The 14,763-nt window shown below is 40.9% G+C and overlaps 1 protein-coding gene across 5 annotated transcripts in view; it reads right to left on the bottom strand.

Moving 5' to 3' along the window:
- The window catches only part of adamts3 (ADAM metallopeptidase with thrombospondin type 1 motif, 3), a 230,382-nt gene that overhangs the window by 122,898 nt on the left and 92,721 nt on the right, over positions 1-14,763 (bottom strand). For all 5 annotated transcript variants that reach the window (XR_007040605.1, XM_047381322.1, XM_047381318.1 and 2 more), the window contains one exon: positions 6,055-6,248. Coding sequence is in view for 4 of the 5 variants with exons in the window: in XM_047381322.1 (XP_047237278.1) it covers positions 6,055-6,248 (194 nt within the window). In the remaining variant the exon portion in view is untranslated. The remainder of the gene's footprint in view (positions 1-6,054; positions 6,249-14,763) is intronic.

Genomic DNA, 14,763 nt, shown 5'->3' with positions numbered 1-14,763 from the left:
TGATGGCTGTGGGCAGGAAGGATCTCCTCTAGCAGTCTGTCTTACAGCACATCTGAAGAAGCCTCTGACTGAAGACACTCTGTTGTTCTCTTGTCTATCTCTTTATTAGATAAATCTTTATAATATATGAATTTTACTTTTTCATTAAAATTTGTGAAATAAATTTACTTTTCAAAAAAATTCTCAGTTATTGAGATCCACCTGGATCTTAGGATTTCTGTAAGGAGAAATGAATCTGGGTAAGTATGGGTTAATGGAGCACCACACATAAGTGTGGAGCTCAATGTGATGGGTAGACATGATTGATGAAGAGACTGGTTCATAGAGACAAACAGATGGACATAAACAGCTACAAGTCTAGCAGAATAGAAATAAAACACAGAGAAGGACTCTGGACATTTCAATTGTTGATTTTTTTGAAGACAAGTTAGAGGAAGTTTCACAGAGAATGCATGCAGGGTTCGTTCTTTGGTTTTCCCATTTCAAAACAAAATGGCAAAAAGAAAAAAAAAACTGTGTTTGTTTTGTTTTTCCGTTTTAAAAACCTAAATGTAAACATTTAATATTATGCTAATTAAAAATCCACAGTGTTTGGTAAGCGACCTATGACGTATCATTGGTATGCTCATTGCCACAAGGTAGGACGGATTGTCGGGTAGCACAGATAGTCAGAACACCGGAAATGACGGATGTCAACAAAGAAGACGCGCTTTGGCTGGAAAGGTGCAGAAATAAACCATTAATAAGATACTGGCAATGGCTGCACTCAAACCCTGCACTGATTACAGAACATGGGCGAAATTCTGTTCCCCTGAAATAATCAGTGCCCCTTCTATCTGTGTATTGTAACTGCAAGAGGCTCTGTTGCTTCACGTGGGCTGTGTGCTTGCCTCACACAATCTGATTCACCAGTCTCATATCCACTAACCCGACCTCACAGGAATCATACCTAAACATAAAGAACTCAGTGGAAACACTATAAATACATGTAGGTCGCCCATGGAGTAACATCGGTGTTGTGGGGAACATATTATTTTGCAAGTTCGTAATCAATGCAGGGTACATTGCCAGTCTCTGGCTCTGTCAAAAGGTCCTAAATAGTGAACTAACAAAATATAAAACATATCTTTCTTTTAACCATTAAAACAATTTTTTTATTTATTTTAAAACAAAAACGCTTTATTTGTTTTTTCTCAATTTTGTTTTGAAACAGGAAAACCAAAGAACGAATCATACACAGATTACAGAACCTCCACTTTCTAATGGAGTCTCATCTATGACAATGGATGAGAAACTAAAGGCTCACCTCATTTGCTGCTGCAGACTGGGAAATTGTTTGCACCAACAAATAAATTCAGGCAATGTGTTTCCAAACTGCTGACAAACACACTGTGATACTCCAATCAGCTGTGATACTCTCAAGGAAAAGGCATTTGTGAGGAAGAAGAGACTCTGTCTTAATTAGCAAGAAAAATCAAAGAGAAGAGGAAACCAGAAAGATGATGAGGAATGACAGCGAACCAAATGAAGGGTGGGAAGAAAAATGCACAACAGGAAGAAAACAAGGGTGATGAAAGCAGAGAAGGATAAAAGAAAAACATATAGTGCGATAAGAGGGGTAAAACGAGTAAATTGTGGAAAAGAAGCAGCATTAAGGAAGAGAGTGGATAGAAATAAAGGCCAAAGCTTAAAAGGGAGGAGAATAGTTCTTCAGATAGAACAGCTATAAATATACACATAAATATACAATTTAGGACAGAGAGGAGGAGGAGTGGAGACACAGAACTGGAAGGAAGAAGGTAAATGGTAGAGAGCAGGAAAGCTGTGCCTGCAGAGTGAGGATCAGAGAGGGAGACAGAATAAGGGAAACACTGAGATACAAACAGATCCAGTAGAAGAGACATGGCTGGCTGAACTTGGATGTCCTGGTCAATCCCAGTAATCAGTGTTTACAAGCCAGACAGAAAGCTGTCTGCTGGCAAAAGCTAGTAGGGATCTCTGCTGGAAAACACCACCCATAACTCCCCTGCTACAGTCCAGTTCACAGCTTGGTTACGCACCTCCAGCTGATGCACTGAAGACCTTTAGAAGTCAGAGCCGTTAGATTTGTTTCTTTGACGTTTTCAGTCTGCTTCTGAAGCACTTCTCATGTTTCTATTCTAATTATTGTGCCTAAAAACATGGCTTCAAAAGTGCAAAATCATCACAGAGTTGCTTTGTGGAACACCATTGTCTCCAGTCCATCACAGGGCACTTGGGCAGGGTTTCAACTCCTGCTAACTTTTTGCTGAGAAATTGAAGAAGTTTATGGACCAGTGCCTCCTGCAGAAAGTATCAAGACCACCGGTTCAAAGTTTTTATCCTAGTCTTCCATCTGAATGGGCATGTCTCATTAAAAACCACACTACATTACACTAGCATTTGAGAAATCGCAGCATATAGTCAATTTCTTCCAGCATTGGTGAGGTATTCCTAAGGCAGTTGTGACATCTTGATGAGCTAATGTATCTTCAACCAGCCCCCTGGGACCAGCTCAATCGATTGTCAAATTACCATGAAAGGCATCTTGGGGAAATTACCCTGCTGGGATGGAGTCGTGTCAACGACATAGGCTCAGACATCTGAAATGTGGCTGTTAGGAATTCGATTAAAGCTTTCTTTGTTTGGACGGCCAATTATCTCACTTTCAGTCAATATAAGCTTGAAGCACAGAGCGGAAGACACTCAGAAAATGGGTCGTTATTAACACTGAGAACTCATCTGTATTACTCTATAAGTTTAAGATTACATAATTTGGTTTAAAATGGTTTGCCGTATATACATATATACACATAGAGAGATAGATAACAACATGACTGTTAGGTTAATTGGTGTCTCTAATTTGCCCTAAGGTGTGAATGAGTGTGTGCATGGTTGTTTGTCCTTTATGTCTCTGTGTTCCCCTGCGATGGACTGGCGACCTGTCCCGGTTGTACCCTGCTTCCCACCCATAGACTGCTGGAGATAGGCACCAGCTTCCATGCGACCCACTATGGAATAAGCGGTAGAAAATGACTGACTGACTATTTATATTGTATGTAGATTCTCAATGAAGGCATCAAATCAGTGAATGAACACAATTACGTAGCAAACCAAACATTTTAAAATAACTTTAAATATGTTATTTTTTTATAACCCTTAAAGCAGCTACCCTTTGCTTTAATGACTGAAATATCAACTTTTTTTGTACTGAAAAAAAAGTTGGCCATGGAAAACACTGAAAAGCATTTTCTTTTACTTCTGGTTGTAAAAATTTAAACAACTCCACTATCATTCAACAAGATAGCCACCAAGCAAGAAATAAAACCATTTTTGATGTAAAAAAGAAAATCACACTTGGGGAAAATTGTTTTCAATTACGTTAATATTATTAAAGTATAAATGATTACATTTGGCAAAATATGGTATTCAAACAGTTCTGCTTCTGTTCTTCAGGAACAAACTTATTTCTTTGTTTCATGAGAAACTAATCAAGGATACTGCACAGCGTTACTAAATTTAATGAAACTAGTGCCGGAATAATGTCCTTTGTTATTAACAAACTTCTAACACTGGTATGAATTAATTCCAATGACCCTTGAGAAAAAGTAAAATGACCTAAAATTAACAATAAATTAAATAAATGTAAATAAATTACCATTTAAAAAATCTACCAAGCATTTCAATAGAACCTTGGTTCCATGATGACATAAATGTATCATATGAATATATAATTTTCTCTAAAGTTATGAAACACAAATTATAATATGAACTCTCTGAAACTGGAGCAGAGGTTCCAAATAATTAAAGTCTTGTGTGAGGCTCAGTTTGAACACAACTCACAGCCAAAATCAAACATTCTAAATGAGCAAGCTTAGCGAATACAAGGAGATGCTGAACTCACGAGAAGATTGAAGAGTTCAGGAAACATTAAGAGAGCTGACGTGTTGTCGTGTCAGATGCTCTGTTTGACAGTGATGCTGCTCAAAGTGAATTGGTGTCTAAAGTCACCGAGTGACCGAAAGTAACCCAGTGCCAGGTACACTGGGGACTGGAGCCTGTTAGAGATTCAACTGCTTTAACAACGTCAAATTTGTTTAGATTGGATACAACTAAACAACGCAAAACTCACACAATATTTAAGTTATTTCTAGTGGCAGCTAGCATAAACACATTTTAATGTATCTAAAACTTTCTTTAGGCTTCATAAGAAAGGTTTGATTGGTCTTTTGTTACACCCAGATGTTTCAGATCATCAAACTAATTTCAACATTAAAAGATAACCTGAGTAAATACAAAATTCAGCTTTGAAATCATGATTTTGTTTACTAGGGTAAAGAAAACAGTCCACCTCTACCTTGCCCTACGTGAATCACATCCTCAGCCTACTCACCGGTCATGACACCCTTCGTAGCATGCCACTGTTGGCCACATTGGAAGGTTTTGATTTTTTTGCATCAAAGGCATGTATGAAGTCATTCTGCAGCATTTCAGGATGATTTAAAGTCCATACTTTGACTAGGCCACAGCAAAACCTTCATTTTGTTTTTTGGAGACAATGATTTGGGCTTGCTGGTGAGCTCTGGATCATTGTCCTGCTGTGTAATCCAAGTGCACCAGAGCTTCTCCTCTACGTGTCATGAAGCGGGTTTGTGGTTGGACCAAAGTGCAGAGAAGTAAACGCCGGAGTCAGACGCATGTAGATAAGTAGAAGGTTTATTTATCTCCCACACCCGGAACAGGCAGGGAACATATAACCGGGCCAGGACCCAGGACATGGACAGCAGACGTGGCTCGAATACACGACCAGGTATGACCAGGAACAAAGATTAGTACGATCAGGACACGGCAGGGAACAAAGCCAACTAAGGAACTTAAAAACAAACAGGAAATGCAGGGAGAACCAATGAACAGAGGGCCCAGGCAATCAGGGGAACTAGGAACAGGCGTGGGTCAGACTGCAGAGAGACAGAGGGAGTGAAGCCAATTAAAAAGTCAAAAACACAGAACTAAGCGTAAACTAATGACCAGACCAGGAGAAATGAACAAAAACACAATCTCAAAACACAGACACTGGCTGGATATAACACTACAATGTTCTGGCAGAGAGCAGAATTCATGGTTCCATTAATTATGGCAAATAATCCAGCAGGACCCTCCCACCCTATAAAAAGTTTCACTTTTGTCTCATCAGCCCAAAGATTTTTCCCCTAAAAGTCTTAAAGGATCATGAAGATATTTTATGGCAACTCTACCATGAAAATAAATTTTTGCTCAGCTGAATAATAAAAGGTGACCCTAACTGAGCCAAGTGAAGGCTGCAGTTTTGTAGATCCTGGGAAGGCTCACCATTGTTCTATGTTTTCTCCATTTGTGGATTATGGCTCTCATCGTGGTTCACCAAAGTCCCAACATTTGCCAGCTTTGTTTGAACACCAAATTGTTCCTGCATGAAATTGTGCTTTAACAATCTGCTGGAACAATTGTCACTTCAGAAGAGTGTTGAAGCTGAAACGATCTATGCAGTGTTTTTGCATTAAGAGGAGCTTTAAATAACGATTGCTAATGAAAATGTGAATATAGCGCAAATAGCTGCTTTGTGCTTAAATAGAGGCTCATCAGAGAATCGCAGTGTAATTAAGCCTTTTATTTTATGGCCTCATAGACTGATGGTAGGTGCCAAGCATTGTCACCATGCACTTACTTCTGGAAGGAAAAATAAAGGAGGAAGGAACTGGATAATTGACTCTGCATGTACAACGGTTTTCTCCCTGGCACTCTCTGCAAATCCCAGAATGCTGGCAGCTCATTGGGTGTTATTCCTTACCTGTCAGGATGCCCAGGCAACCTTTTTATGATTCAAACTGTCAAAAAAATTCCCACTTACCAGGCTGGTACAAAATTTTGTTTTTAGGAAACAAGGCAGTGGTATCAAGTATTTCTGTAATCATAGCATCCTTTGTTATCTACTGTTCATATTTTTTCTGTCCAAAAAAGATTAATAACACATTAAAAAAAAACTTTGAAGAGACTTACAATGTTCATCAAAGTCAGTAGATAATTCTGCACATGCTCCTTGCCATGAAACCGAACCACTGAGTCGTCAACTCCCAGCAGGATTTCAATGTTGTAGTCATCTTCTGCAGCGTCTCTACGGTGGCGACGACGATGGTGGACTGTCTGATTGACCTGCTGCGTTAATAAATCAAGCGTCCCGGGGACATCTGGTTCTGCACCAAGGACAAAACAAGGGAGATACAACCATAAATGAGAGTTCATTAAAGCAGGTTCAGCCAAAATTCACGTACAACACAGATTTCAAACGTTTGCTTACATACTACATTGAGCTGTAAATATTTCAAGCCCTTGGCAGTTTTTGAATTAAAATTGAATTTAATTGGAATTTTCTGATTCAAATTTAAAAAAGGAATGTCTCAAATGATGATAAAACAAGGTAATTGAGTGAAAATAACTATTTATCTTTTGCATTTACATTTCATTTTAAAAAAGGCACGTTACTTCAAACCTTGATGGGCCACAGGTATAAACATTGTGGGGCTTAAACTGAATAAAAGTAAATATTGTTCATCATTTATCAAATAAAATACCTTTCCTTACACAGAAGTATAAACAAAAAAATTAAATAAAATGAACTTGAACTTGAAGTGCAACAAGAAACTGTAAAATCAGATCTTACCCAGAGACAGCTATTATACATTGCACATTAATGTTAATAAATCACATTTAATGAGATGCCTAGACCTAAAGTTTTCTAATCATAAAAGGTTTAATTAAAGGATAACCCAGATCTATAGGGAATAATTTAAATCTTTTTAGCTTTCTAAGCTCTTAAAAAACCCACCTGCCACCATTTCTACAAATCTACATGTTTCTGTAGACAAAAATCCAAATTTTACAGTTGGTTTTATTATTATTGCATAGCTGAGTTTGTGCTTTACATGCAAAATACAAACTGAAACCAATATAAGATCCTACAAACAGTAAGACAATCAAATAATTAACAGATAAAACAAATCAGAATCAAACATGATTCAGTCAAACAGAAAGGACTTGGAGATAAGGAGGAATTTAAAACAACCAACAGAGTCCATCATAATCATCACCAACCATAATAATTATTAGGAAAACCGTTCCATGCACAGAAAACCCAGACATGCCTCTGCACAGTGACACTTCCTAGCTTAATCCAAGGGATCCCAAAGCATTCCTAGAAAGGATATATAGCCTCTCCAGGGGGTTTTGTGTCTGTCCTGGGAAATGGACAGAAAACCTCCAAGGCACCCAGGAGGCATCCTGATCATTCATGCAGAGGAGCAGCGGCTTTACTCCAAGCTCTAGACGGATGATAAAATAAGAATAAGAATACTTTCTTTTTCATTGTAGTTACCCAAAACAAAATTATTTACAGCTACCTCAAAAAAGTGTTACCTAGACAAAATCCAACAATAACTCTAGACAATCATCTCTAATGCTGAGTCCAGCCGCCCTACCGAAGGAGCTCATTTCAGTTGCATTTATTCGGGATCTTGCTCTTTCGGTTATGACCCATTTCTCATGGCTGTGGGAAAGAGTTGGAAAGTTGACAGACCAGTAAATCAGGTGCTTTACTTTCTGATTGACTTCTTTCTTCAACCACGACAGGCTGGAGAAATAACTCAGGATCAGACCCCAAGCTACCAACCCATCTCCTGCTCTCACCTCCCATCACTCTGGAGCAAAGCACCAAGATATGTGAATTATCTTTAAAAATCGACAACTAACAAAGGAGCAATTTGATATTCCATGTTTTTACATGGCAGATTCCGAGATTATGCTCCCATCTTTTGCACTGTGTCCTAAAAATAAAATGTGAGCTGGGTCTGGGGTAATGTGACGTTCAATCTAGACGGAGATCTGAGACTGGACTTTAAGTCTCACTATAGTGGAACCTCAAGCTCTAGTATGGGTTTGATTCCAGCGTCCTCTCCTGTCACATGTCGAGGTGCGAAAGCGGTTAAGCCCAAGTTGCATCCCTCTCTGTGTAGGAATGTGTGAGAGAGGCTGAATGTGAAACCTAAAAGTGCTTTGGGTGATCTATTTTATAGAACAAGACACTTGCTATGTAAATTCAGTCAATTCAGAGAATAAAAACAATTGTTTACAAAAGTAATCTGCTGACTGGTGAATGACATTATCTGTAGTTGAAGAAATGTGAAGTAGTTCAGATCAAACAGGTATAAAGCAGGTATAAAACATACTTTACATTAACCCCACATTTCTATATTAATTACTTTCTTTTTTTTTTATCGGTCTAATGTAATATTCAAATTTTAATACCATGTTTTATTAGATATAACTGAGAAAATCATCATAATTAACAGAAATAAAGGCCTGAGAATATCAGTCTGTGTGTAATTAATCTACATAATATGTTTCACTTCATGAATTAAGTTATTGTAAATATTTTATATTAATATTATTAAATATCACTGTATATTCTGCCTTTAGCTTTGCACCGCATTAGCCTCCTGTACTTTTTATTCATGACTGGCTGCACTGAACCCTTATGTTTTTGAGATGTTGCCTAAATACCAACAACTATAGAGCTTATTGCACAGAGAAACCCACCATTAAGACTTAAAACTTCAGTTTTGGGAGAATAAATGAAGTCTGACACTGCTAATCTGCACTCGGGGGATTCAAACACAACTCACGTCCATATAACAAAAGCCAATGTGACGTACTGCCAGGAACAGAGAAGACAAACAGTTTATAGCTATTGTGCGAGGCATTTCTACAGTTCACAGATAATCCTCTGAGGTTTCATACCATCTGACTTCAAAGCAAGCTTCTGCCTTGAATCCAAATAAAAATGGACTGAACCATCTGACCTCACAGAACCTTAGCCCATCTGCTGTCCCTCTTTGCAACTAAGTGAGGCAATAAATTGATAAAGCTTCCTTTTAGATGGAACACACCACCAGAACTTAACTTTCTCTCTAATATTTCTTAACCTTGTGCTCCGACGGCACAATATCTCTAGAAAACCAATGAGAGGGACTATAAAGATAAGAAATCCTTTATCTGGTCTCCTCTGCAGTCCTCAAGAGAGCCGAAGACTCACCCTTGGAGATGTGATGCAGCAGCCAAAATATCCAAAAATTGAACTTTCTATTACAATACCTAAAAAGAAAAATTCCTTGTTTGGGCATCAGCCATCTGACTGGATATCCCAGAAGAGAGCTGTTGCTACAGGTTTAAAACCTGTGGAGAAAATCTTGGCAGCAATTGAAAGGAGTCATGGTGATGTATCTAAGCGAATGTTTCATTTGGAGCTAGGAGCCCACACAAAGGCTGTCATTAGGGCTGCTGCTGGGTTTGTTATCTTTCAACCACATGGGAGAGTTTTACCTTCGATACCTTACTATAATCTAAAACTGAAATGAAATTTAAGCGGATGGCCCCTCTGGGATTTTCAATTTCACAACAGACAAACATGAGTATTTCTGAGTGGAGACGAAGTGAATAATCAGTCCACTTGTATGTACTACAATGTCAGAAATTCAGTCGGATTGCTTTATTCTTATCTGCTTTATTGCTAAGAGTTATGCTATGTTTAAATCAATGGCAGTGAAAGTCTTTCCTTACAGTTTGGGAGACCCAAAACTCACCAAAGGGATTATATATTCCCAGTGACCTGGGAACACATTCAGATCCCCCCCAGGATCTTTGAGCTCTTTCCCCATGCAACCCTGTCCCAGATTAGCTGCAATAGATTTAAAAACGTGAATCTAATCAGTATTAAAATGCTAATAAAGTGTCAATAAAAGACTTATGAAACTTCCCTAATAAATATATTGCTGAAGAATGAATATTAAATATATGGCGGAAGAAAATATTTCAGTCTTCCCATAAGCGTCACTGCACCCTTTGATAAACATCAATCGGATTCACATCTATGCAACATGTAAAATTTCACTAAAAAGTGTCATTTCAAATGTTTTTACATTTTTTTATTATAACATGGTAATAACATGTAATAAAAAAAAGTGTTAAAAAAATATTTGAAATGACACTTTTTACATATTTTACATGTTGCATAGAGGGGACATGGTAATAAGACACAGTAATAAGATGTCCCCTCCTTGAACCGCCACCTTAACGTGGTGGAGGAGTTTGAGTACTCGAATGATCCTAAAGGCTATGTTGTCTGGTGCTTAAATGTCCCTGGTAGGGTCTCCCATGGCAAACAGGCTCTAGGTGACGGGTAAGACAAAGAGCGGTTCAAGAACCCCTCATGACGACTACTAAATCGAGGCACGTGACGTCGCCCGGTACGGCGGAGCCGGGGTCCCATCCTGGAGCCAGGCCTAGAGTCAGGACTCCTCGAAGAGGAGTGGGCTCTGGAACCCATCTCCTCGAGAGGGGCTGGACTCTATTCTACTCTGGAGTGGCCCAAGGGGAGAGCCGGCGGGCTGGTGTGGGTTTGCTTGTTGCCCCCCAGCTAAGACGTCTCGTGTTGGGGTTTACCCCAGTAGATGAGAGGGTTGCATGAGTGGTAGTGAGTGGTAGTGCGGAGTACCCGGCCTTCTTGGCGTCCCTGTCGGGGGTGCTGGATAGTGCCCCTCCCGGGGACTCCATTATTCTGCTGGGGGACTTCAATGCCCACGTCGGAAATGACAGTGACACCTGGAGAGGCGTGATCGGGAGGAATGGCCTCCCCAATCTGAGTTGTGTTTTGGCTTCTGTGCTTGTCACCGATTGTCCATAATAAACACCATGTTCAAACATAAGGGTCTCCATCAGTGCACTTGGCACCAGGACACCCTAGGCAGGAGGTCAATGATCGACTTTGTTGTCGTATCATCAGACCTTTGGCCGTATGTTTTGGACACTCGGCTGAATAGAGGGGCTGAGCTTTCCACTGATCACCACCTGGTGGTGAGTTGGATCTGCTGGAGGAGAAGAAAGCCGGACAGACTTGGCAGGGCCAAGCGCATAGTGAGGGTCTGCTGGGAACGTCTGGCGGAGCCCTTGGCCAGGGATGTATTCAACTCTCACCTCCGGGAGAGCTTTGACCAGATTCTGGGGGATGTTGGAGACATAGAGTCCGAGTGGACCATGTTCTCCGCATCTATTGTCGATGCTGCTGCCTGTAGCTGCGGCCGTACGGTCTACGGTGCCTGTCACGGCGGCAATCCCCGAACCCGGTGTGGACACTGGCAGTCAAGCTGAAGATGGAGTCCTATCGGCTGTGGTGGGCTTGTGGGTCTCCTGAGGCGGCTGAGGGGTACTGTGACGCCAAGAGTGCCGTGGCCCGGGCAGTGGCAGAGGCAAAAACTTGGGCCTGAGAGGAGTTCAGTGAAGCCATAGAGAAGGACTACCGGTTGGCCTCAAAGCGATTCTAGCAAACCGTCCGGCGCCTCAGGAGGTGGAAGCAGTGCTTCGCCAACACTGTTTACAGTGGGGGTGGGAGGCTGCTGACCTCGACTGGGGACATAATGGGGTGGTGGAAGGAGTACTTCGACGATTTCCTCAATCCTGCCATCACACATTCCCTGGTGGAAACAGAGGCTGGGGACTCGGGGTGGACTTTCATCACCCAGGTTGAGGTCACCGAGGTGGTTAAAAAGCTCCACGGTGGCAGGGCTTCGGGGGTGGATGAGATCCGCCCTGAGTACCTCAAGTCTCTGGATGTTGTGGGGCTGTCATGGTTGACATGCGTCTTCAACTTTTTGTGGCAGTCGGGGAGAGTGCCTCTGGACTGGCAGACTGGGGTGGTGGTCCCTCTTCATAAGAAGGGTGACCGGAGGGTGTGTTCCAACTACAGGGGGATCACACTACAGAGGGTTCATGGGAGTTTGCCCAACCGGTCCACATGTGTTTTGTGGACCTGGAGCAAGCATTCGACTGTGTCCCTCGTGATGCCCTGTGGGATTGTTCCAGGAGTATGGAATCGGGGGCCCTTTACTAGGGGCCATCCGGTCTCTGTACAAGCGGAGCAGGAGTTTGGTTCGCATTGTCGGCACTAAGTCGGACCGTTTTTTTTTTTTTCGGACTTGTTCCTGGTGCAGGTTGGACTCCGGCAGGACTGCCCTTTGTCACTGGTCCTGTTCACAATTTTTGTGGACAGGATTTCTAGGCGCACTTTGTCTTTATAAATTTATTAAAAGGCATTTCAGCATTTGAAGACTCTGTCACTGAGTTTAGTCAGTGAAGCAGAGCAACGAACAGAAATCACAAACAGTATTTATACCAGAATGAGGGTGTTCTCTCAAATTGAAAGAGTTTAGAAATACGGCCCCTAGGCCCCACCCCAGGTCAGAGGTAACCAGGTTATTTATGAGAGCACCCATCTACCATCCCTTTAGACACAACACTTCAGGGAGTGTTAACCATAAAACTCCCGATAATGAATTTAGAGCCCATCTGCTCTTAAGTAACCAAAACACAGAGGTCAGAGAGGAGAGGTAAAGAAAAGTTCAGAGCACTAAAATAATTTTCCACAACAAGTTCAAGTATCTCGGGGTTTTGTTCACGAGTGAGGGGAGAATGGTGCTAGAGATCGACAGACAGATCGGTGTGGCTGCCGCAGTAATGGGGGCGCTGTGCCGGTCCGTTGTGGTGAAGAGAGAGCTGAGCCGAAAAGCGAAGCTCTCGATTTACCGGTCGGTCTACGTTCCTACCCTCACCTATGGTCATGAACTTTGGGTCATGACCGAAAGAACGAGATCGCGGATACAAGCGGCTGAAATGAGCTTCCTCCGTAGGGTGGCCGGGCACTCCCTTAGAGATAGGGTGAGGAGCTCGGCCATCAGGGAGGGGCTCGGAGTAGAGCTGCTGCTCCTCCACATCGAGAAGAGCCAGTTGAGGTGGCTCGGGCATCTATACCGGATGCCTTCCTCGGGAGGTGTTCCAGGCATGTCCCACCGGGAGGAGGCCCAGGGGACGGCCAAGGACACGCTGGAGGGACTATGTCTCTCGGCTGGCCTTGGGCTCCCCCCGGAGGCGGTGGAGGAGGTGTCTGGGGAGAGGTACGTCTGGGCGTCTCTGCTGAGTCTGCTGCCCCCGTGACCCGGTCCCGGATAAAGCGGAAGACTACGACAACGACGAGTACGGGTAATAAGATGTCAGCCAAGGAATAAATGCATGGCAATAGAAAGGTAACAATATTGTAACATTAAAAACATCATCACAAAATAAATAGCTTTTAGTTACAGATTGTAATAACATGTTAACAATTGAGTAACCTGTGGTAAAACTGTTAATTTATGTTAAAATAGGTCAACAAAACTCCAATTCTCCCTTTTCTCCCTGAGCTAAAATATCTTGATTAGCTGTTGATGCATAGAAACTACCACAGGTGTCTCCTGGTGATTTGTTTAGATACTCTAGGGAAAATATAACATTAGCAGGTAATGAAATAGACACAGTTACTCCACCTTCTACAGACTCATTCCTGGGTATGACTGAGAAGGCACCACAAGTATTACCTTGTAAGAGGCTGCTGAATTAAAAATCGAATAGCATAGTAAGCTATAATACAGCAATATAATAAAGCAGCCACTGCTTTTGATTTTAATGAAGCTCCTTTAAATGTAGGCTAATAACCAAAAATATTCTGATCCAAAATCACCTTTTTTTTTGTTCAGTTATTGCCATATACAGCCCTAATATTGTGATGGTTGTACTGCTTATTGCCAAAGAACTGCTGTACTTTTACCAAATAATTGCTATTATATGACTGTTTAACCTCAATATTCGCAGGCCAAACAAATGTGGCTTTGGGAAAAGGTAATAAATATAGGAAATTCATATTATCAATTAGCTCTTCATTTACTACATTTGACTATTAAATAATCACTTCCCCATAACTATTTTATAAAAAACTAAAGGACTGGTAAACACATAAACTACATTTTATTCACAAAAAATACTAAATGATTACATAAACAAGCTGTTACACTGTTACCATCTTTTCAAGCTATAATAGAAAATGTAAATGTTTGATGTGCTCATTTCAGTGCATTGTAAAAGTGTTCCTACACCTTTAACTTTAAAGGAATATGACTTTATCATGTTATAATGACATACTTCAATGCATTTTTGTTTGATTATGTGGTTTTCAAAATTTGTTTGCAAATAAGTGGTATGAACCTTCTGCTGCAATTATAGTTGCAAGTCTTTTGAGGTATGTCTCTGAAACTGAATTTATGGCTCACTGTTTTCAGCAGAAAATTGGTACATTATTAGCTAGTCTTGTACAAATTCTTAACGGCTTGAATCAAAACGATTGAAAGGCAGTTGTGCCATTTTCTTTCCATTTTCAGATTCTGGATTAAACAGCAGGCTGTGAAACATTCAAATCTTGGGATATTGTTTTATAACCCAACCCTAATTTACAAATCTCCAAAACTTTCTCCACACAAGTGCTTAGCTCCTTGCTCTTCATGATTCTGTCTGTTCACCACTCTCACTGCTGAGGCCTTCTCAGAACAGCTGTATTTATAACGGGATTGCATTACATACAAGACATCTTAAATGCCTGTCACATTTGTTTACTGTTTATTTATGAAAAAAATTAAAACCATGTATCGTTTTCTATCTTCCTCACAATTATGCACTACTTTGTGTTGGCCTGTTATATAAAATGCCAAATAAATGTTGTTGTACTGTGACAAACTGTGAAAAAAGATTAAAGGTTTGTGCAAACTTCTGCAAGGCACTACTATTTTTAGATTTCAT

Source organism: Girardinichthys multiradiatus, chromosome 12 (genome assembly GCF_021462225.1).
Source record: "Girardinichthys multiradiatus isolate DD_20200921_A chromosome 12, DD_fGirMul_XY1, whole genome shotgun sequence".
Taxonomy (NCBI): Eukaryota; Metazoa; Chordata; class Actinopteri; order Cyprinodontiformes; family Goodeidae; genus Girardinichthys; species Girardinichthys multiradiatus.
This window is presented reverse-complemented; position numbering and strand designations above follow the sequence as displayed.